At 44.1% G+C, this 20593-nt stretch overlaps 5 protein-coding genes and 1 pseudogene across 7 annotated transcripts; 3 read left to right on the top strand and 3 right to left on the bottom strand.

Moving 5' to 3' along the window:
- Position 1: 1 nt before the first annotated feature.
- On the bottom strand, positions 2–535 carry ubl (Ubiquitin-like protein 5). Its single transcript, XM_017148324.3, has 3 exons — positions 388–535; positions 192–330; positions 2–128 (listed from the first exon to the last, which is right to left on the bottom strand). The coding sequence occupies exons 1-3, from the start codon at positions 424–426 to the stop codon at positions 85–87; spliced, it is 222 nt and encodes a 73-aa protein (XP_017003813.1). The 5' UTR covers positions 427–535; the 3' UTR covers positions 2–84.
- A 112-nt stretch (positions 536–647) lies between these two features.
- On the bottom strand, positions 648–1895 carry LOC108061934 (activating signal cointegrator 1 complex subunit 1-like). The gene is made up of 4 exons (XM_017148376.3): positions 1755–1895; positions 1606–1702; positions 1287–1551; positions 648–1228 (listed from the first exon to the last, which is right to left on the bottom strand). Exons 1-4 carry the CDS (start codon positions 1792–1794, stop codon positions 707–709), a joined length of 924 nt encoding a protein of 307 aa, XP_017003865.2. The 5' UTR covers positions 1795–1895; the 3' UTR covers positions 648–706.
- A 353-nt stretch (positions 1896–2248) lies between these two features.
- On the top strand, positions 2249–9260 carry koi (klaroid). 3 transcript variants are annotated; one of them, XM_017148374.3, is made up of 7 exons: positions 2249–2431; positions 3173–3342; positions 4203–4547; positions 4604–5193; positions 6501–8000; positions 8058–8170; positions 8230–9260. In XM_017148374.3, the coding sequence occupies exons 2-7, from the start codon at positions 3206–3208 to the stop codon at positions 8440–8442; spliced, it is 2898 nt and encodes a 965-aa protein (XP_017003863.2). In that variant the 5' UTR covers positions 2249–2431; positions 3173–3205; the 3' UTR covers positions 8443–9260. The 3 variants fall into 3 exon arrangements, with proteins under 3 accessions (XP_017003863.2, XP_017003864.2, XP_070068772.1); XM_070212671.1 differs by lacking the exons at positions 2249–2431; positions 3173–3342 and adding an exon at positions 3951–4047; XM_017148375.3 differs by lacking the exons at positions 6501–8000; positions 8058–8170; positions 8230–9260 and adding an exon at positions 5467–6251 and having other exon boundaries at positions 2267–2431.
- A 1819-nt stretch (positions 9261–11079) lies between these two features.
- LOC108061901 (putative N(4)-(beta-N-acetylglucosaminyl)-L-asparaginase GD10667) lies at positions 11080–12668 on the top strand. The gene is made up of 3 exons (XM_017148318.3): positions 11080–11176; positions 11243–11363; positions 11417–12668. Exons 2-3 carry the CDS (start codon positions 11308–11310, stop codon positions 12498–12500), a joined length of 1140 nt encoding a protein of 379 aa, XP_017003807.2. The 5' UTR covers positions 11080–11176; positions 11243–11307; the 3' UTR covers positions 12501–12668.
- A 1106-nt stretch (positions 12669–13774) lies between these two features.
- On the top strand, positions 13775–15098 carry LOC108061900 (putative N(4)-(beta-N-acetylglucosaminyl)-L-asparaginase GD10667). Its single transcript, XM_017148317.3, has one exon. The coding sequence runs from the start codon at positions 13862–13864 to the stop codon at positions 14999–15001; it is 1140 nt and encodes a 379-aa protein (XP_017003806.2). The 5' UTR covers positions 13775–13861; the 3' UTR covers positions 15002–15098.
- A 1262-nt stretch (positions 15099–16360) lies between these two features.
- LOC108061890 (omega-amidase NIT2 pseudogene) lies at positions 16361–17324 on the bottom strand (annotated as a pseudogene).
- Positions 17325–20593: the final 3269 nt, after the last annotated feature.

Here is a 20593-nt window from a genome sequence, read left to right as displayed (position 1 = left end):
GTACAGTATTTATTCAAATGTTTATTTATCAAAGAAGCTATAAAAATCGGACAACCACGATACAGGACCCATCGCCTCGCAGTTTTATTGGTAGTAAAGTTCCAGATTCATGCCATCGTGGATTTCATCTGAAAAGATGGGAATATATGTATATTAGTTTATAGCTGTGCACTGATTGCCGAAGGGCTTACAGTCGGATAGGCGGATGGGGTCCTTGTAGATGGTATACCACTTCTTCAGGACAATCTTCTCGTGCTTGGTGCCCGTTTGTGCCGCAATGAGTTTCTTGAGGTCCCCGATTGTGTCGTCGGGATTGCACTTGACGCGCACCTGCAAATGGAACGCTGTGTGAAGCAGATCAACTATTGCATTGGGCTCTGAACTCACCTTCTTGCCGAGACGATCGTTACACGTTATTTCTATCATATTTTATGTGTTTGCAACTAAAATCACAAGCAACCTTTTGGTTTGTTGTGGTACTTTGGCCTAGAGTTGCCAGCTGTTTCGAACAAAATAATTGCCGGTTCGGGTCCCGGCTAAGTTTCCGTGTTGTCTTATCGATAACTCTTCCGTTTATTTACTAAGGGTATTCCCAAAAACGTTAGCACCTTCAAACTTTAATAGAATACTTCACAGTTAAGTGTTCAATCAAATGTTTTCTTCGTTTATTTTGCTCCTGTTTTTATCCTTAGTTACACAGGTTATTTTAAATCTGTAGGCTTCGGCATATATTGTAGAACTTGTCCTCTCCGCGAGATCCCAATTCGCACAGGTGCACTTCCTGGCATATTGCTGTACCAAAGTCGAAGTTCCCAAAGCGTTCTACGATCTCGCTGGCGTCAAAGGTATCCTTGTTTGTTGCCTCCTCCCGAAATCGGATGTTCATTATCTTCATGCGCATATTGCATGTTCCCAAGAGTGATAATCCAGCGTTCTCGTAGAGAGCATTACATCGATCAGCAAACTTCTTCAGGTCCGGAGACTCGATGCAGCCGTGCAAAACACGAGTTAAGCTGGGATTGTCGTTTGTAACCAGGCCTTTGACTTTCATTTCGAAAGGAGTTTTTAGGTCAGCTAACTGGGAACGACAGGAATCCAGCACTTTTAGAGCCTTTTGGCGTTCTTTCTCATCCAAGAGCACAAAAACCCCTATAGTATAGTGTAGGCAATATTTCGATATGAACAGCCCCTCATGGATTCCTGGCAACTGGGCCTCTAAAATACATTTCTGAAAGAAGACTTTATATCAGATTTTCTTTGGTCCGCTTTCACCTCATGATCTCTACCTTAAGTTCCACATATCGCTCCTGGACTTCTCCAAAGTTTAGGGCCACGGCCAAAATATGTGTGCGGCTCATCTTTCTTCGCATGGATATCATTCGAAACCGAATGCATCCCAGGGCATCACACACCTGATTGCGATGCTTGGCCCTGATAATCACTTCGTTGGGTTCCTCGTTTGAACGCGGAAAATAGATTTGTGTTTTGGTATTTTCCTGGATGGAGTGTTTAGTGGAACCCTTGGAGCCAATTAACCCACCGTAAAACGATCTGCAATGGTTTGTTTTATAGAAATAGACAGCCATTCTGTACAACTTTACCTACTCGTGCACATAAAAAGCAAGCTTAAATTCTCCATTAGGGGTCTGCTCAATGCTGCTTGCAAGGGGATCATTCACGGCCACTTCCTTACAGTAAAGTTCTGGTGAAAAGGAGATGTATTCAGATATCTAAAGCCCTAAAAAGGCACTCACCCATTGCCTGGTAGGCCTTTTTATGTCCTTCAAAACTCATTTTGATCGGATTAAAGATCGTGAGATCACTGCACTTACTCACTGGGTTTTACAAAGATTGTGGATAGATAGGAAGACTGCTGGAAGGCTGATAGGAAGTCAGCGATAAGCTTGTATTCCCCGCTATAGTGATGTGATATCGTAATAGACTATTACGATAGTATTTTCTTATGCCCAGTTTAGACAACAGCGACCAAAATATTTTCGGGAGGACTGTGCTCTAAATAAATTTAAAAATTTAAATCAACATTTATTTTATTCGTTATTACCTCATAAAATTGCAACAGCGTTTCCGCAATTAAAAGAAATACCCTAATCGGAGTCAATAATCGAGAGTGAATATCGATAGAGCTCATGTTGAAGCCGATATTTTCAGAGGGACCGTTTGGAATACTATTTGGAATACTTGAAAATGTAAAAGTGGCATTATTCCGCAGTCACACTCCTCCCTCCACAGTTTTCATCTGGCAACACTGATTATTCCAATTTTTTTCGCCGCTCGGGAAAGACGTGATTTGTTGTCGCGCCAGTGGAGGCTATTTATAAAACCGTTGCGGCGCTTGCAAACAAACCGAATATTTAGCAAATTAAATCGGAGTGGAATTCATTAAGTGCGGTAGAAGCAGAAATATTATTGAGTATGTGCCATATTTACGGGCGAAATGCCCGAAACACTTTGCTTTGCCAGTTTAGATTGTGTGTGTGTGTGTGTGTGCGTGCTTCATTTTCACAGCTACATCTTACAAACGTTATGACGCAGCTGCGGAAAACTTGTTTGGGTTTCCATTTCACCGAAATACCAAATGTTTGCGCCTGTGCTGCGAACCCATTTTGGGCAATTCATCGTATTGATTATCGCGCGTTGTTTGTTGTTTGTGAATGGCGTGGCCCGCCGCCGCAGCACCCTGTTCCGCCACCCCGCCCCCTGGAATTGGAATCTATGCTCCCCCAAAGAATCGAATCGTTTCCACGAGTCCATCAACAGTTCCACGGTCACTGGCAAGCAATTCGCGATCCGAAAATGCTCCCTCCTATTTTTAGAAGCCATCTTTGCGGCCTGCCCATGCCCACTTACCTCCCCATTGCATTCTAATTAAAAACCGGGCATTGCGCTCATTTCATTTCGCTTCCACACGCATCGCATTGCATAATGCGGCATTAATGTTGCGCGGAAAGCTCGATCGGAAAAGCACTCGAGCATTAAAGTAGAAGAGAGTACGGTGCCCAAAAGTAAAGTATAGTTTTCCAGCTGCCCAATTGTAAACAACCCACGCCTAGCACACGCACACACTCTCATGAGAGCAGACGGGTTTTAATGTTTACTCCAAATACATAAATCGCTGGCCATGTTAATTATTTTCGTTTTTTCCCTCCCCCAGGGCCCCGCCGAGCACTTGGAAGAGAGCCCAATCATGAGCGATGATACGTACCAGATAGAAACGCGTCGGCGGTCGCGTTCCAAGACACCCTTCTTGAGATCGAACGATCAGGGCGGAGAGGAGGGACATGTGCAGCATCCCAAGAAGAAGTCGGCGGTCCCCAATGTGCAGTAAGTGTCTGGGATGCTCCCGAAATAGGACTAGAAATGGTCCTATTAATTTGTATTTCTACCACTTTCGGGGAGGAAGTTAGTGTTAAGTAAGTTTCACGGTAATTACAAACCATTTGGAAATCCAATTTTACTCCATGTAAGACCAGAAATGTTAACTAAACCATCACGTCACTATTACAGTCGAACTTCTGTAATACTAACCACAATCTGTTATACAATTTGGACTAAAAAAAATAAAAATCTCGGGTCTTCAAATTAGAGTAAATATTTTAAAAGGCAACTTTAAAATAATGGTTTTTACAAACCAAACATTGTAAAAAATTTCTTAAATAACACTGCATATTTCTATAGAGACCATGAGTTACACTTAGGCACGTTTCACTGTATAGCAACGCATATTTATAGTGACTGTATGCCGTGTGCTTGCCGCCATGACGTCACCTCCTTGTTATTCACGCTCGGCGCGAATTTCAATTTCGAAACGGGCAGAAAACGAAGGCAAAGCCACATACAGGGTGCGGCAGCTCGTCGAGCTTCGTTAGCTTTTGGCGCCCAATTCAAGAGAGCGTCTATCCGTCCGATCGGTCTTTCAAACTCGATGACGACATTCGGAGTCCCACGTTGGCCATCACAGATTCGTTTTCACGTTTCAGCCACAAAAACAAGCGGTTTGGGGTGGGCTAATAGCCAGCAGCGTTGAAGGTCAGCGGCGTTTAAAAGCATATTTTTGTATTTTTGTTTTGATACGTTGTACTCGCTGTTGGAAAAGATTCCGCGAGCACGTTATCGGGGACTTATTCACTGAAAATATTTCCCCAAATCTTCACCAACTACTATCTACATCCCTTTTTTTGCAGAACGATAGTGGAGGAGCATATAGTGGAGTCGAGCAGCAGCAGCACCAGCAAGAAAACCCGCAGCAAGGCCTTTGCCCAGCTGACCTCGGACTACTCCAGCGACGACATGACCCCGGAGGCCAAACGCAAACAGACCTCGACCAAGACCACAGTCACGTCGATCTTCACCAAGCTATCCGGAGCGGCCACATCGACGCCGCGCAACCGAAGCCAGCTGGAGACCACACAGAACACGCTGAACTCCGCCCAGGAGAAGCTGAACCACTCGAACGGCAACCTCAGCTCGGGAAATGTCAGCGACTACCTGGCCTACATTGAGTACCGCGATGCTGGCGAGTACTGGAAGTGAGTAAACCGAGTCTGCACCCTTATAGCAGTATAATAATAAAGTTATCTTGCAGCAAAACACCTAAAACGGACTACACCTACTCGGAACTGTCCCCCCACCGTCGCCAACTGGCACCGGGCATTGTGGCCATGCCCAACATGTCCCGGCGGAGCCTGGAAAACCACAACGATCGGGTCAACTACATGGTTCAGCAGAACCCTGCCCAGGAGGAGTTCATCCGCCGCCGCTATCAGTCCAAGTATACCCAGCAGCAGGCCAACTATGATTCCGCCGACGAACTGGACGCCACCTTTGGGCAGCAGCAGCAGAAGCAGAGCTGGTGGCTCGTCCGCCTCATCCAGCTGGTCATTAGCAGCGTTTCCACCGTGTGGACTCGAGTGACCAATATCTCGGCCACGGAAACGAATGCCTACCAGAACTACTACGCTAGGCGCCAGCAGAGCCAACAGGTCGGATTCTTGGGGAAAGTCGGCCAGGCTATCGGAGGAGGATTCACTAGCTTGCTGCGCTACTTGTACATATTCATTGGATCGGTTCTCAGTCTGGACACGTGGCTGCTGCGGTCCTCGGATGCGGAAAACAAGTCGAAAAAGCGGTTCTTAATATTTCTGCTGATTTTGCTGCCCTTGCTGCTCTTGACTGGTGAGTAGGCCCCCAAAGCCCCATCCGATTTACAACGATGTAAAGTAAAATATGTTCGAACGTGTGCCCTGACCTTGTGTCGGTTCGAGAATTCGTGCTATATGCATATAGATCACCTTCGGTGGGTTTATTTATATTGACTGTCGCGTGACGCCATCATTAGCTTGTTAGTATAATCCCGCGGATCTAAATTCTGCGGCCACGTGACGACATGTTTTATTCTACACTCGCCATCTGCCAAGGACCAACGCCTAATTTGCTTTGCCTTTGCAGGTCTGTTCTATTACATACACCCCAATGAAACTTTCCCACCCAAATCCCTGTCCGAATACACATTTACCCTACCTGAGTTGCCCAAGATCAACGTGAGCGACTACCTGAACCAGGCCCAGTTGGAGTCGCTGCGCTCCCAGGCCGCCGAGCAAGCGGTGCGCGTTCGCGACTGGGCCGACGACTATGTGCTGTACTTGCGAACCATCGGTCAGAACGTGGTGAACAAGGGACGCCAGATCTTTCAGGCCGACGATCAGGTCTATTATGAGCGCGTGTAGGGAGCATCTGGAATGGGGAGGCTACCGTTTGGCGGCCGAACTGCTGCAGCAGTTGCTTATTTGATAGGATTTTGTTGATAAACTTTCTACATGAACAATTCAAGTACAAACTAAAGCATTTGGTCCGTGTTTTGTCCGTCTGCTGGGCTCGCAATTTACCCATTTATTTTATAGTTTTTCGTCCCCTCATTTAGACAACCTCTCATACACAACCACCCCACATGTATCCCACCCTACCACAACCCCTGCACAATTCCCAACAAAATGCAACATCACAGGCTGATGGGAGAAGGATAGAGCTCGCCGCTGTTCAAATTGCAGAATTCTTGTAATCACTTACGTAAACTAAACTCTTGTCCAACAATTAGGGCCTTTAGCCGTCTGGGTGAAGGCCCTAACTAAATCATACTTGTTGTCAAACAACGTTTAACTGTAATTTGTTCACTGTTTGCTTTGTAATAGTCTATACAAAAAATAAATCGCAAACAATTTCATACAAAACATCAAGTACAAAAGAAGAGTAGTTTGTTTTATTTGCCATTTGTTGGAAGTTCGCTAAATGGTAAGTAAAATGTAAACAAGCAATATTGGTTGGCCAAAACCGAACTCTATCCTTCTGCATTTGTGTTGGAATTACCCCAAAAAACGAAGTTCCCCTTCTTACCTCAGACCATTTGAATATCGAAGCTGCAGGGAACTGGAAATGTAGAAGGATTGCCAACTAATAGTGCTTTGTTTCGCTTTCTCTCCGGCCAGGATGGTCGCTGTTGCAGGAGGATCAACGTATTGGATACGTTCAGCGCGCCGAAGCTCTCTTGCCGCTGCCACTGGCTCTTTTCGGCTCCGTGCAAAGTCGTTTGTCCAGTGCTCGGGCCTCCTTGAAGAGTTGGCTGCAGGTACCCACCATTAAAACAACCCAGGAGGAAGCGGAGGCCATCAAGCTCAACATGGCCAGCATCGAGAGCAACATACAGAAGGCCTTGACTGCGGAGGAGTACGAGAATATCTTGAACCATGTCAACAGCTATGTGCAGCAGTTGGTGGAGCTGAAAATGCAGCAGCAATCGAAGGAACTGCCACCGCACCAGGTTCAACTCATTGTTCAGCTGATGAAGGAGAATCTGCAGCAATTTGCACAGAAAACGGAGCTAAACGAGAAGGATTTGGCTGATCTGGCCATAAAACTGAAACTGGAGCTGAAAAAATCTGGCGATTGGCTGGAAGGAGCAAAGCTATCGCAAGCAAACCTTGAGGAGATCACCCGACTAATTAAATCAGAGGTCCACCTGCACGAATCGCACTACACAATTCAACTGGAGAGGATTGACTTTGCGGCGCTGCTGGAACGCATCTTGTTGGCTCCCGAGTTGGCCGATTTTGTGGATTCCCGTATTAATGCCCAGGTTCAGAAGCTCCAGCCCAAGGAGAGTTCTGGATCCCCGCCAGCAGACATTGAAATCGATCGATTGAACAGGGAGATCGCCTTCATTAAGTTGGCCCTTTCCGACAAGCAGGCGGAGAACGCCGATCTGCACCAGTCGATCAGCAATCTGAAGCTTGGCCAGGAGGACCTGCTGGAACGCATGCAGCAGCACGAACTGGCCCAGGATCGGCGCTTCAGCGGTCTACTGGCTGAAATCGAATCCAAACTTTCTGCGCTCAACGACTCGCAGTTCGCTCTGCTCAACAAGCAGGTCAAACTTTCCCTGGTCGAAATTCTGGGCTTCAAGCAATCCACCGCTGGCGGTGCCGCTGGCCAATTGGATGATGTCGATCTGCAGAACTGGGTGCGCAGCATGTTCGTGGCCAAGGACTATTTGGAGCAGCAGCTGCTGGAGCTGAACAAGCGCACCAACAACAACATCCGCGACGAGATCGAGCGCTCCAGTATCCTGCTGATGAGCGACATCAGCGAGCGGCTCAAGCGGGAGATGCTGCTGGTCGTGGAGGCGAAGCACAACGAGAGTACCAAGGCGCTGAAAGGCCACATCCGCGAGGAGGAGGTGCGCCAGATAGTGAAGACGGTGCTGGCTATTTACGATGCCGACAAGACGGGCCTGGTGGACTTCGCCCTCGAGTCGGCGGGTGGCCAGATTCTCTCTACGCGCTGCACCGAGAGCTACCAGACCAAATCGGCTCAGATCTCGGTGTTCGGCATTCCACTCTGGTATCCCACCAACACGCCCCGGGTGGCCATTTCGCCCAACGTGCAGCCAGGAGAGTGCTGGGCATTCCAGGGTTTCCCCGGATTCCTAGGCAAGTCGCGAGTCGATACTTAATATAAATTAAATTCTTATAATTTCACCCCCACAGTGCTGAAGCTCAACTCGCTGGTGTACGTCACCGGATTTACCCTCGAACACATACCCAAGAGTTTGTCGCCCACAGGAAGGATAGACTCCGCTCCTCGCAACTTCACCGTTTGGGTAAGTGTAAATAATCAGTAAATCATTCAAAATCTAATCAAATTGGTGCTTTTTTTCAGGGGTTGGTGCAAGAAAAGGACCAGGAACCTGTGCTGTTCGGCGAGTACCAGTTCGAGGACAATGGCGCCTCCCTGCAGTACTTTGCCGTTCAGAACCTGGACATCAAAAGGCCATACGAGATCGTCGAATTGCGCATCGAGACGAACCACGGCCAGCCCACCTACACATGCCTCTACCGGTTTCGAGTGCACGGCAAGCCCCCAGCCACATAGATCCATCCGAATCCCTCTCTATATAGTGACCTAAGTACTGTCATCAGGTGTACATAATGTCTGTGCCTTAAAAAGGAAACTCACTGCGAGACGTGGATCAACTGAGCCCAGCCGCCTTCAACTTATGCAAACTATGTAAAGAGTAAGGCTATAGCTTTTAAGTGTTTTGTATCATATCGTAGGCTTGAAGTGTTTATATCCAAATAAGGTTAACTTGTACATACCTAAACTAATAAGTCGGGGCTCGAGTCCAGTGTCCAAGAAAAGTCCTATAATATTTATTCACACTTAGTTTGTCCCTCTGAAATCAATCATCGTTCCTTTAAGTCTACTCTACTAACGTATGCATATTTTTTTACCATGTTTGCCATTTAAAAGCGTTTTGAACTAAATAGTCATAGTTTGTCTAAGCCGCACACTTGCTGGAAATCTATAGTTTAAGTTATATCTAAGCCAAAATGTTTTACAATGGAAACTTGCAAACCTATTATTATAGCCATAGCGATTTGAAAAAAGAAACCCCTCTGAAATAGTGTAAAATAAAATTGAAACTCATTAAACATCTCAATCTAAACTATCGAATGAAACCTGCACATATCTCACCCGATCCAAAGTTTTCTGTACTCCCTGTATACGTTCAATATATGTATGTCTAAAGAGTGAACCCAAAAATAGCTGATAATGATAAATATACTTTTCTATTGTTTTTGCCCGTAAGTCTACTTAATTGGTTTAGTTTGTATTTACTTCGTTTGTTCATTAAGGCTTCACCCACCCCATTTTTTAAACAATAAATACTTTGCCTGGAATAATAAAAACGTTTTCTTACTTAAAAGGAAGGCGAAAAAATAGCTGTCAAAGGCATGGCAAGTAATTAACCCTTACTATCCTGGTAATTAGTTATTTTTTTACGGCAGTGAAAGCCCTGAATGGGTGGAAAAGGATCAGAAACTGCAGTTGGTAGCTCCAGTTGCAGCGTTTGCCATTTACATTTAATTGAAGCGTAGGAATTTTAGTTTCCATTAAAATCGGATTTAATTACGTTATAATGCATTTTACTCTCGACTGCACATCCTTATAATTTGCTGACGGTTTCAATTGTATTGTTAAGGCGTTTTAACATAAATGATGAGAACAGGACTTGTGTTTCCATCTGGTAAAGTTATTAAGTGCATTTCTGATGCAGACTCGTCCTGGGTAATTTAATATGAAAATACCTTTGGAACTGCTGACTCCGCAAGGACGACGTCTAGGGTTAATGTAAATTGTCATTTAATTTGTTTTGCGAGGAGATTCCGCCCCGGGCAAGTCAAAGGATTCACATTTAAGCGCAAGTGGAGGAATGCACTTAATTAAAGCCAGCTTTCTGTCTGAAACAAAAGAGGGCTGACGAATTTCTATGGCAGCGGGGAGGGAACATCTTGTATGCCAGGATTCCGTCAAAGGTACCACCAGCAAATGTATGAAATTTCCACAAATAGAGCAGGCTCCCGGGTCGCCATTAGGCAGATTCCTCCTCGGGAAGGTCCTGTTTCAGAACAGGACTGCGGCATGTCAAAGCTTTGTGCTTCCTCGTTTGAGCCTGAATTACAGGCATTGCTCACGCGTTTGGTGTAATTACTGGGGAGAATGCCCCTGCCAACAAACACACACTCGCATTAACTTTAATTGCCATCGGGGGCCCGAAAACTTTTAATTTTGTTGGGCGGCGTAACTTTACCATATTCATTTCGCACCTGCTCGATGGTTAGAAAAGAAATGGCCTGGCATGCAGCACGCTTAATTTGTTTACACAAATCTTGCTCAAGTGCCAGCCACCACCCACCATCCACCCACCACCTCCAGGAATGAATTCCCAGCGAAGGAATAAAAAATTGAAACAACTCTGAGTACTCGCACTCTGGCTGGAAAACTTTCGTCCTGCGAGTGTGTAACAATTAAACTGCAGCTAAAAATAGTGACTAATGAGAAAAGTTTCCAGCAGCGGCTGTAAAAAATAAAAGGAACCCCAACTACGAGAAGGAACTTCCCTGAACTGAATCGATCCCGAGCAGAGTGTTTAAGTTGGCAGGAACTTTTTTTCTATTTTGTATTGAATTTGCTGGCGTGTCGAGGCACAATTTGCCGGCATTAATGTCGGGATCAGCCAGCGCCAGCTGAAGTGTGCCAGCCATAAAGGGAGTTGCAATCTAGCCGAGACAATAAAACTCATATCATATCACACTTTTATCCCCCAGCCGCAAGGAAACTTCGGGGAAAGTTTCCGGCTTGCTTTGATAAGGAAATTCTTCAAGTATTTGCGATAGCGTGCAAAAAGACGTTTGCACAAAAAAATGTTTTCTAGTTACACCTAATATATGTAGATACATATATATAAACATGTATTTATAGAAACCTTTTGATATTTACATGAGGGTTGCCATTAAAATTCACCGTAATAAGTAATAACCGACTAAAGGATAGATGTATTAAGAAATATTGGTCTTAATTGTATGACAATTTACTAAACGTAAAATGAAAATGTAATCGAAAGAAGCTTTTCCAATCATTTTTATACCCTTGCAGGTGGTATTATAATTTTGGTCAGTTTGAAAGCGCCCTGATCAGACCATAGGAACAATCGGATATATCAAGATATATCAAGAAATTTTTTTTTGTGCATATCGGACGCGTGCCGATCGGACGTCTCTCAACATATTTTATTGCCTCTTAAATAAATTGAAATTCTCGGAATGTATGTTTTGAATCTAAATATAAAGGTGGTATTTTTCTCTTATATATATTTAAATCATCTGATTAGAAGGCCTATAAAAGCAGAAGACTGGAAAATGGTTCACTCAGTACGGAAAATAATTTTGAATTCAAATGAAGAAGCTAATAGAAGAATTCGTTTTCCTCTTTTGCCTGGCATCGATTGTTCGGTAAAGGCATACAAAAATATAATATCCTATTTTTAAAATCCGAATCCCTACAGGGCAAAATCTACTTTAAACGGAACGAGTTCCGAACAGAGGAGCACTGGACAGCTCCTGCCAATGGTTATCAACACCTGGCCCTTTTCGGTCGCCAACGAGGAGGCGTGGCGCATCCTGAACCTTAAAAAAGGAGGAATAGGTCAGACGAGGGACGCCGTGGTGGGCGGAATTTCGGAGTGCGAGAGGCTGCAGTGTCATAAGGAAGTGGGCTACGGTGCCAATCCCGACGAGCGCGGAGATGTCTCGCTGGACGCCTTGGTCATGGATGGCAGCACCATGGAGATCGGGGCAGTGGGCGATCTTCGGCGGATTAGGAGCGCCATCAAGGTGGCCCGTCACGTCCTGGAGCACACACATCACACTCTTTTGGTGGGCGATGGAGCCGCGGATTTCGCCAATGCCATGGGATTCCCGAACGAGACTCTGAACACTGCAGAAACCACAGCCATGACCCAAAATTGGACGGAGCATAACTGCCAGCCGAACTTCTGGCGAAATGTCTATCCAGATCCCAAGTCCTCATGCGGTCCTTACAAGCCATTGAATTCGTGGGACGAGCACGCTTCTCGAACTGACCAGGTTGAGATCGGGCCCGACAACCACGACACCATCACCATGGCCGCCATCGATGAGGAGGGAAACATCCACGTGGGCACTTCTACCAACGGACTTAGACACACGCTACCCGGACGTGTGGGAGATGCGTCGATCCCTGGTTCGGGGGCCTACGCAGATAACGAGGTGGGCGCTGCTGTGACCACCGGAGTTGGCGACACCATGATGCGATTTCTTCCCTCTCTCCTCGCCGTGGAGGCCATGCGGGCGGGCAAGACGCCGGCGGAGGCTGTGGAGTCTGTAATCAAGCGGATCCGGAAGTACTCCAATGGATTTTGTGGCGGCGTTATTGCCATAGATCGCTTTGGAAACTATTCAGTGGCCTGTAACTGCAGACCGTCTTTCAAGAAGGAATTTCAATACATGGTCAGTAGCTCGGTTAACCCGAATCAGCCAACTCGTATGGAATCGGTGACCTGCTCGTGGGATCTTTCCATACCTACTTCCAAACAGACAGTTCTTTGGTAGGCGTTTAAATTAAAATATAATGTTATAACAACAAAAATAGTTAAAGTTAGAAAGAAATATAAATTACAACAACTAACTGCTAATTTGATCGCAGCTGTAAACACAATAAAAATTTACATTTTTCCTGTGGAATTGGCTGCAGGTTGTACATGAACTTTTCTGCAAAAACCTTTTCGCTTTTATTAAGCTGAGTAAAGGGTATCTGATAGTCGGGGCACCCGACTATAGCGGTCTCTCTTGTTTTGATATTGCCACATATGGCACCAAAATTGATATGAAAAACAAGAGAGAACGCTATAGTCGGGTTGTTGTCCCGACTATCTAATACCCGTCACTCAGCTAAAGGGAGTGCGAACGCTGTGTCGGGTTGGTGTCCCGACTAATAATCGTACTCAGCTAAAGGGAGTGCGAGGGAGATAGATATATAATTTTTGATTGCGTATAACTTTTTAATGAATGGTCCGATTTGAAAAATGTCTTCTACATTTCGATAGGTATAAATATACACAACAAAATTGCATTTATACTTCTCGGAAATCTTTAAAGATGTGGGCGCAGGACCCATTTTAAAATCGCTAGTGGGCGATTGTGGGCGTTAGAGGGGGCGTGGCGCTCGGCTAAAATAAACTTGCGCTGCGTAGGAAGCCAAAGAATATGTGTGGGAAATCTCAACCTTCTAGCTTTTGTAGTTTCTGAGATCTCAGCGTTCATACAGACGGACAGACGGACAGACAGACAGACGGACAGACGGACAGACGGACAGACGGACATGGCTAGATCGACTCGGCTAGTGACCCTGATCAAGAATATATATACTTTATGGGGTCGGAAACGCTTCCTTCTAGCTGTTACATACTTTTGCACGAATCTAGTATACCCTTTTACTCTACGAGTAACGGGTATAAATACCCGATTAATGACCAATTTCGGTATTTTTTTTATCTGTGTAACTTCTATACTATTTATTGTTTTTGATTACAAAATTATTTACTATGTTAGGTTAGATTACGCTATTTATACCCATTACTCGTAGAGTATGCTTATCAAATGTATAAATTTTTCAAATCGGAACATTCGTTAAAAAGTTGTGCCCTATCAATGTTTTATATATCCATCTCCCTCGCACTCCCTTTATCTCAGTAACAGGTATCTGATAGTCGGGGCACCCGACTATAGAGTTCCCTCTTGCTTTAATCTAGATTAGATTTTAAATGTTTTTTCTTAGTTTCGTTAAGTTATTTATTGTCAAATGATTGCACAAGACGGTCTATAAAGGCAGAAGACCGGGAAAAAAGTCGCTCAGTTTGAAAAAATAACTCTAATAGAGAATTTTAAATTGTTTTAATTGATAATATAAAGATATGAAGAAGGTATTAGCAGTATCCGTGTGCCTCTTTTGGCTAGCATGGATTGTTCGGTACTACATCAACGTAACGAGTTCCGGACAGGGAAGCACTGGACAGCTCCTGCCAATGGTTATCAACACCTGGCCCTTTTCGGTCGCCAACGAGGAGGCGTGGCGCATCCTGAACCTAAAAAAGGGCGGAATTGGTCAGACGAGGGACGCCGTGGTGGGCGGAATTTCCGAGTGCGAGAGGCTACAATGCGATAAAGCTGTTGGCTTCGGCGGCAATGCCAACGAGCGTGGATATGTCGCCCTGGACGCCTTGCTGATGGATGGCAGCACCATGGAGATCGGAGCAGTGGGCCATCTTCGGAGGATGAGGAGCGCCATTAAGGTGGCCCGTCACGTCCTGGAACATACGCATCACTCCTTTTTAGTCGGCGATGGAGCCGCGGATTTCGCCAATGCAATGGGCTTCCAGAACGAGTCGCTGGACACTCCAGAAACAGCAGCCATCACGCAAAATTGGACGGCGCATAATTGTCAGCCGAACTACTGGCGGAATGTCTATCCGGATCCCCTGACCTCCTGCGGGCCCTACCAGCCTTTAACTTTGTTTGACGAAGGGGCCCCTCGATCTGACCAGGATGAGATCGGTCCCGACAACCACGACACCATCACCATGGCCGCCATCGATGAGGAGGGCAACATCCACGTGGGCACATCCACCAACGGAATAAGACACACGATACCTGGGCGCGTTGGAGATGCCCCGATCCCTGGCTCCGGTGCCTACGCAGATAACGAAGTGGGCGCTGCTGTGGCCACCGGGAATGGCGACATCCTGATGCGCTTTCTTCCCTCCCTCCTCGCTGTGGAGGCCATGCGGGCGGGCAAGACGCCCGCGGAGGCAGTGAAGTCTGTATTCCAGCGAATCCGAAAGCACATACCTCGCTTTGAAGGCGCCCTTATCGCCGTAGATCGCTTTGGAAATTATGCGGCGGTCTGTCGTGGTGTTAGCTATTTTAAGGAGAAATTCCACTTCATGGTCAGTAGCCCGGCCAATCCGAATCGGCCGACGCGTATGGAAACGGTCATGTGCGCCACGGAACAATATGAAGCTCCATCCGAACTTTATCCGGATGTTATTTGGTAGTTTTAGATCATATTGTTATTTTAAATTAACTTTCATAACATGCAGTTCTAGAAAAATTACCGTGAAAGAAAGGATAAAAAAACCAAATCAGCCTTCGTGTATCAAATCGGTACTCCTTCCCAAGCCGAACGTCAGTTTGTATTAGTTAAAATAGAATGCTACATCCATCATCTAAAATTAATATTATTTGGTATTAAGTCCATACCAATTATTTTTTCCCCATCTAGTATATTTTCAACGCTTAGAGAGTTAACACATTTGATTTTTTTTTTGGGTGTACCAATCAGTTTGAAATCAGACGGTTATCAAACCAATTATTTCTTAATTAAATTAAATTTCCAGCTTATCTTATAGTCGAGGCACTTGACTCTGACCTATTTTCTGGTTGATAGTAAACATTCCTTATCAGGATACAGATTCGAACGACGTTGCTTGTAGATTGGGAGTGGCTCACGCACTGACATTCGCTTTGGGCCAAAGTTGTACCCAAATTCAGTCCAAATATGATATGATGTGACACTGGATCTCGGGCCTCCGCAAACCGATAGCCCGCACAGTGAGAAGCAAAGTCATGGCCGCAGTTGGCTTGGCATTATAATATCCTACTTTTAAAATCCGATTTCCGATAGGACAAAATCTACATCAAATTGCCCCAGTGACGAAATTGCCCCTCTCTCCCCTACGTTTCTTCTGGCATATATTAAATAATTTTAATCACACCCAGAAAAAAAATGACCTAAAATGTCAAAAAATGGCCTAGAATTTAGGTAAAATTGGCCTAAAACTGAAGCTAAGTCCTTAAATGGCCTAAAATTTGGGATTGTATGACCTAAAATGTTAGGCCATTAATGGCATAAAATGGGGTAATTGTTGGCCTAGATTTTATGTAATTGGCTGCCTTAAAATATGAGAAAACCCCTATCCAAAATTTTAGGCTTTCTTTGGCCTAAAAATTTGTACTGAAAAATGTTTCATATTATAAAGTAAATACAGAGAAATTTATAGCTAACTCGAGGTCAATGTCGGCTTAGTCTTCAAGAAGTCGTCATTACTCCAACACACAAACACGAGCGAAGAGGCTTCACTGTTCAGCAGTGAAATAGCTGTTTTATTCAACGATCGAAGTGGGTTACCATGCAAGCCGCGCTCTAACTGGTTGGGAATTATAGCGTCGCTAGAACGGTATCAGAGTTCCGTGCATATTTATTTAGGTAAAATGCATTAATTTTAAGGCCCACGATGACCTAAAATATTAGGCTATACGGGACCTAAATAGTAGGGCAAATATACCAAAAATTTAAATTTTTAGGCAGTACAAGACCTAAAAAGGAACTTTTAGTCCATTTAAAATGTTTTAGGCTATGCATGACCTAAAATGTTGTCCATCATTTTTCTGGGTGCAGGATACAAATCAAGGCGACGTTGCCTGTAGATTGGGAGTTCCTCACGCACTCTCTCCACCAGGGAAAAGTCGATGTCCGTCACCACAGTTGCCTCGTTCTCACCTGCACACGCCTGAATCCTGGCCCAGGGATCGACCACCATTGAGTGGGCATGGCTAATGTGCTTGGCGGTGATATCCTTGGCTGGAGCGCTAGTCACCACGAAGAGCTGGTTGTCATTGGCGCGGGAACGCGGCAGAAGTTCCCCGTGCAAAGCTCCCGTGAAAAGGGCAAAGTCGGAGGGATAGATGATCATCTCGCAGCCCGCATTTCGGTACACACGGGCCATCTCCTCGAAGCGGATGTCGTAACAGATCCCCAGTCCGATTTTATGGCCGTCCACCTCAAAAATGCTGTACTCACTGCCCGGCGTAAACCTAGCGGACTCCACGTAGGTAATTCCACCCGGAATGTCCACGTCGAACAGGTGAACCTTGCGGAACTTCGCGACCAGATGACCTTCGGGTGACCACACGGTACAAGTACTGTAGACGGCATCACTTTCGCCCTTCTCTGGCAACGTTCCGCCCACAATGTAAACCTTATGCTTCCTGGCCAGCTCCGAGAGTCGTTGGAAGCAGTGTCCTTCCGTGACGGTTTCTGGGTCTCTGTGAAAGCCAGAGTTCTTGGAAAAGTGCTCGGGCAGACAAATCAATCGCGGCTTTTGATCCCTCATGACATCTTCGATTTTCCTGGTCACGACCTCCAAATTGTCATCTCGATTCTTGAAGAGCTTCCATTGGAGCAACGCCAAACGCATACCTATTTCAGGGACTTCTGGTTATGTTAGTGTCACAGAAAGCTTCATAACCGCTTACATTGCCTTGATTTATTCATATTAAATAAATGACAAACTAATTATATAATTATGTGGAAACCTCTTAAACACACGCTTTCGCTGAAACTAATCATTGGGAAAAATATTGCTCTTCAAGACCCCACATTTAAATTAGCAAATACGAATTCCACTTTATATTACACATACAAAAATGGTATACGTAAAATAAATTTATAATAAAAATGTGTACACTGCCATTAAAAAAACGTCTTGTATTTTGTTGGTTTTTTAATCTTATTGTAACATTACCATCTTTTATATTTAGGAAATATTCAGTTTTCTTCCTTGATTTACGGGTTTAAGAAACTAGATTTTGTACCAATTTAAATTTAACAAAACTCAGTTTTTTCACAGTGATTAAATAAAAATTCCTCTTTTTTTAAAATTTCTTATCGCTTGAGAAGAGTTTTTGATTCCAAATTGTTGGCAATGTGTGTATTTTTCTTATCTGTTGTGCCTAGGTCAATAGTAAGTATGTCTACAGCCCACAAATTTGAAATATATTTGAAGGCCATTGTTTTGATGTGAGACATTAAATGCTAAATGTTTTTAAAGAATAATAATTTCTCTTATTTTACGCCAAAATTCATATTCACATAATTATATGTTTTAAAAGTGGTAAAATGATACACACAAAAAAAAGCACGTCGCCGTAAAATCGATAAGTCCAGGTAATTTTCTGGTTATTCCTACTCATATCGTTTTTACCTGAAATATTCATAAAATTTACATTAAATAATATCATTTTGCCGAATTCTCTCTCTCGGAGATTCTCTAACTTCGAAAAAGAGCGCAAGAATCAATATGGCGAATAAAATGACATGAGTGGAAGCGAGAAAGACTGATTCGAAATTCGAACTGACGTACTTCAAGCATGTTTTCTCGCTCGCACTAGTGTACGTTTTGGTCAGAAATAAGATTTCTTACATTTCGAACATATCACATTTACCTGGCCCCATATCAAGTTAAAAATGATCTTAAAAAAGGTCAAATTGACCTACGATTCATATCGAGTTTTTTTTGGGTGTAGGTTTAACTATCCAAAGCAACCTTTAAGGACGCTCCAAAGGATGGCACACGCTTCGGGCCAAAGTTTTACCCAAATTCACTCCAAATATGATATGATGTGACACTGGATCTCGGGCCTCCGCAAACCGATTACCCGCACAGTGAGGAGAAATTCACGGCCGCAGTTGGTTTGGCATTAGATATGCGCATACATTGAGCGGCTGGGAAAAGTTTTGTTTGCAATGCAAATCTGTTTGCAGTTGCTGGGCGATGTGTATGGGAATGGAGTGGAGTGCGGCTAACGCTTAGTTAGAGACACTTGTGTGACTTGTTGGCGTAATTAAATTTAGGAGTGGGCGACAGCCAGAGGAGCAAATGCCAGGACAATAACTATTTAACAAACCGTTATGCACACATTTTGATAACTTTCAATTTGATTCCACTCGGCGGCGACATGGTCGCTCAGCAGGCGGAAGTGACTGGAGGAAGTGTTTTGCATTGTGGCCGTAATGAAATAAACTTGTCACACAGTCGGCAAGCCATTTGCCATTTGCTAGCCGAAACCGAACCCGAAACCGAAACTACATCCGCCGGAGAGGCTCCGGGGTCAAAGTTCGGCAGCAGCTGCTGTGCCGTTCTCATTGGAAATTTAATTACGCATGCGACTTGTTTACAGATCCAAAGTTAAGCCTTGCTGCCAGTCGGACGTGCACATTAACCTTAATTGAGTGACAAACAATCCACATCCACCCCGCAAGTTCGTCAGGCCATCATTTTGTTTACAGACAATTGGATTTTAATAGGATTTCGCCTTTTGCGAAAATCCCGGCCATCACCCGACTTAGCACCATTTACTTTGGGCCAAAGTCCTGGTCGAGTGTCCATTTGCATAGCTGTTGGCAGCGCAACTCTTTGGCCTGCCGGCCATTATTTCGCACTTCTGTGTAATTTAATTCATTTGCAATGCCTTTGCGAATTATGTGGCAGGGAGGTTTACTTTCGCATTTTTGTCTTTTTGGCTCCCCGGTATTTGGCCTTAAAGTCCCTTTGCGGCCAGGGGGCCAGGGCCACAGAAACCCCGAAAGCCGCAAGCCACTTTCGTGATCCTTCATCGGAGTCATCTTAACGCATCATTTAAGCCGGCAGGGTCGGTGGTTGGCTGCCCCCTGGAACAGGGTCAGATAACGTTTCGTCTTTGTTGCTCTTAATTAAAGATTAAATGTGCTAAGTTGTCGGGACTTTTGGCCCAAAGACTTTGCTTTAATAACAGCCATTCCTCCGGTTGGTTGTGTTTATTTTCTGAGAGGGGATGGAGGAGTAGGGGGAGGGAAGGGGCATGTGTGAGTCCTTGGTCCAGCCATGCATCCATCCATCAATCAATCAATTACGCTTGGAAGTGAGCCAGGATAATAAAACGTGCCTGAAACGGAGTTTTGTCAGCAAAATTTACGATCAACTTGGCAGAAAAGCGTATTACGAATTTATGTATTGAAGCAATGTCCTTTAAAAACGTCTACTTGAAGTGCTAGTGCAAGTGCACATTTCATAGAGCTACAATGTACCAATTGAAAGAGAATTATTTTATTGGCAATTTGTATTTCAAATTTTACAAATGCGAAAGGAAAATTTGTGTCACTGAATAATACACTGAATGTACAACTAAAAGTACTCAATGAAATTAACTAAAGTCGATTTGGGTGATAAATAATTTAATAAATATATTATAAAATCTTTTTTTGTTTAGATGAAATGGGAGCTTTTTCTCATTGGTAATATTTTGCAATGATAATTTTAAACGCCTTATTATAGGATATTTATAGTTGTTAAATGTACAACTAAAAGTACTCAATGAAATTAACTAAAGTCGATTTGGGTGTTAAATAATTTAATAAATAAATTATAAAATATTTTTTTTGTTCAGATGAAATGGGAGCTTTTTCCCATTAGTAATATTTTGTAATGATTATTTTAAAAGGCCTTTTATAGGATATTTATAGTTGTTAAATTTTTTCCTTTAAAGAACAATGTGGATGTTATTGCGCAGCCATAAATTCTACATTTTAGTAAACTTATTTTTTCAATTTCGAATCGTTGGATTGCTTGATTTTCACTACCTACCTTTTACTTTTAGGGAATTGCGTTTGATAAGAGGCCATATTTCATGTGATTTCATGCAAGCTGCATACATTTTAATTCAGTTCGGAACCTGCGAAATTGCTGGCCATTGTATGGTCGCTGTAAATGCCGGACTAAGCTCGCAAAGCAATTATTTACCTAAATGGTTGGCCCACGTCAATGGCAATT

This window comes from Drosophila takahashii, chromosome 2R, assembly GCF_030179915.1.
Source record: "Drosophila takahashii strain IR98-3 E-12201 chromosome 2R, DtakHiC1v2, whole genome shotgun sequence".
In the NCBI taxonomy this organism is placed as follows: Eukaryota; Metazoa; Arthropoda; class Insecta; order Diptera; family Drosophilidae; genus Drosophila; species Drosophila takahashii.
Note: the sequence above shows the minus strand (reverse complement) of the source record. Positions and strands in the feature narration are given on the sequence as shown.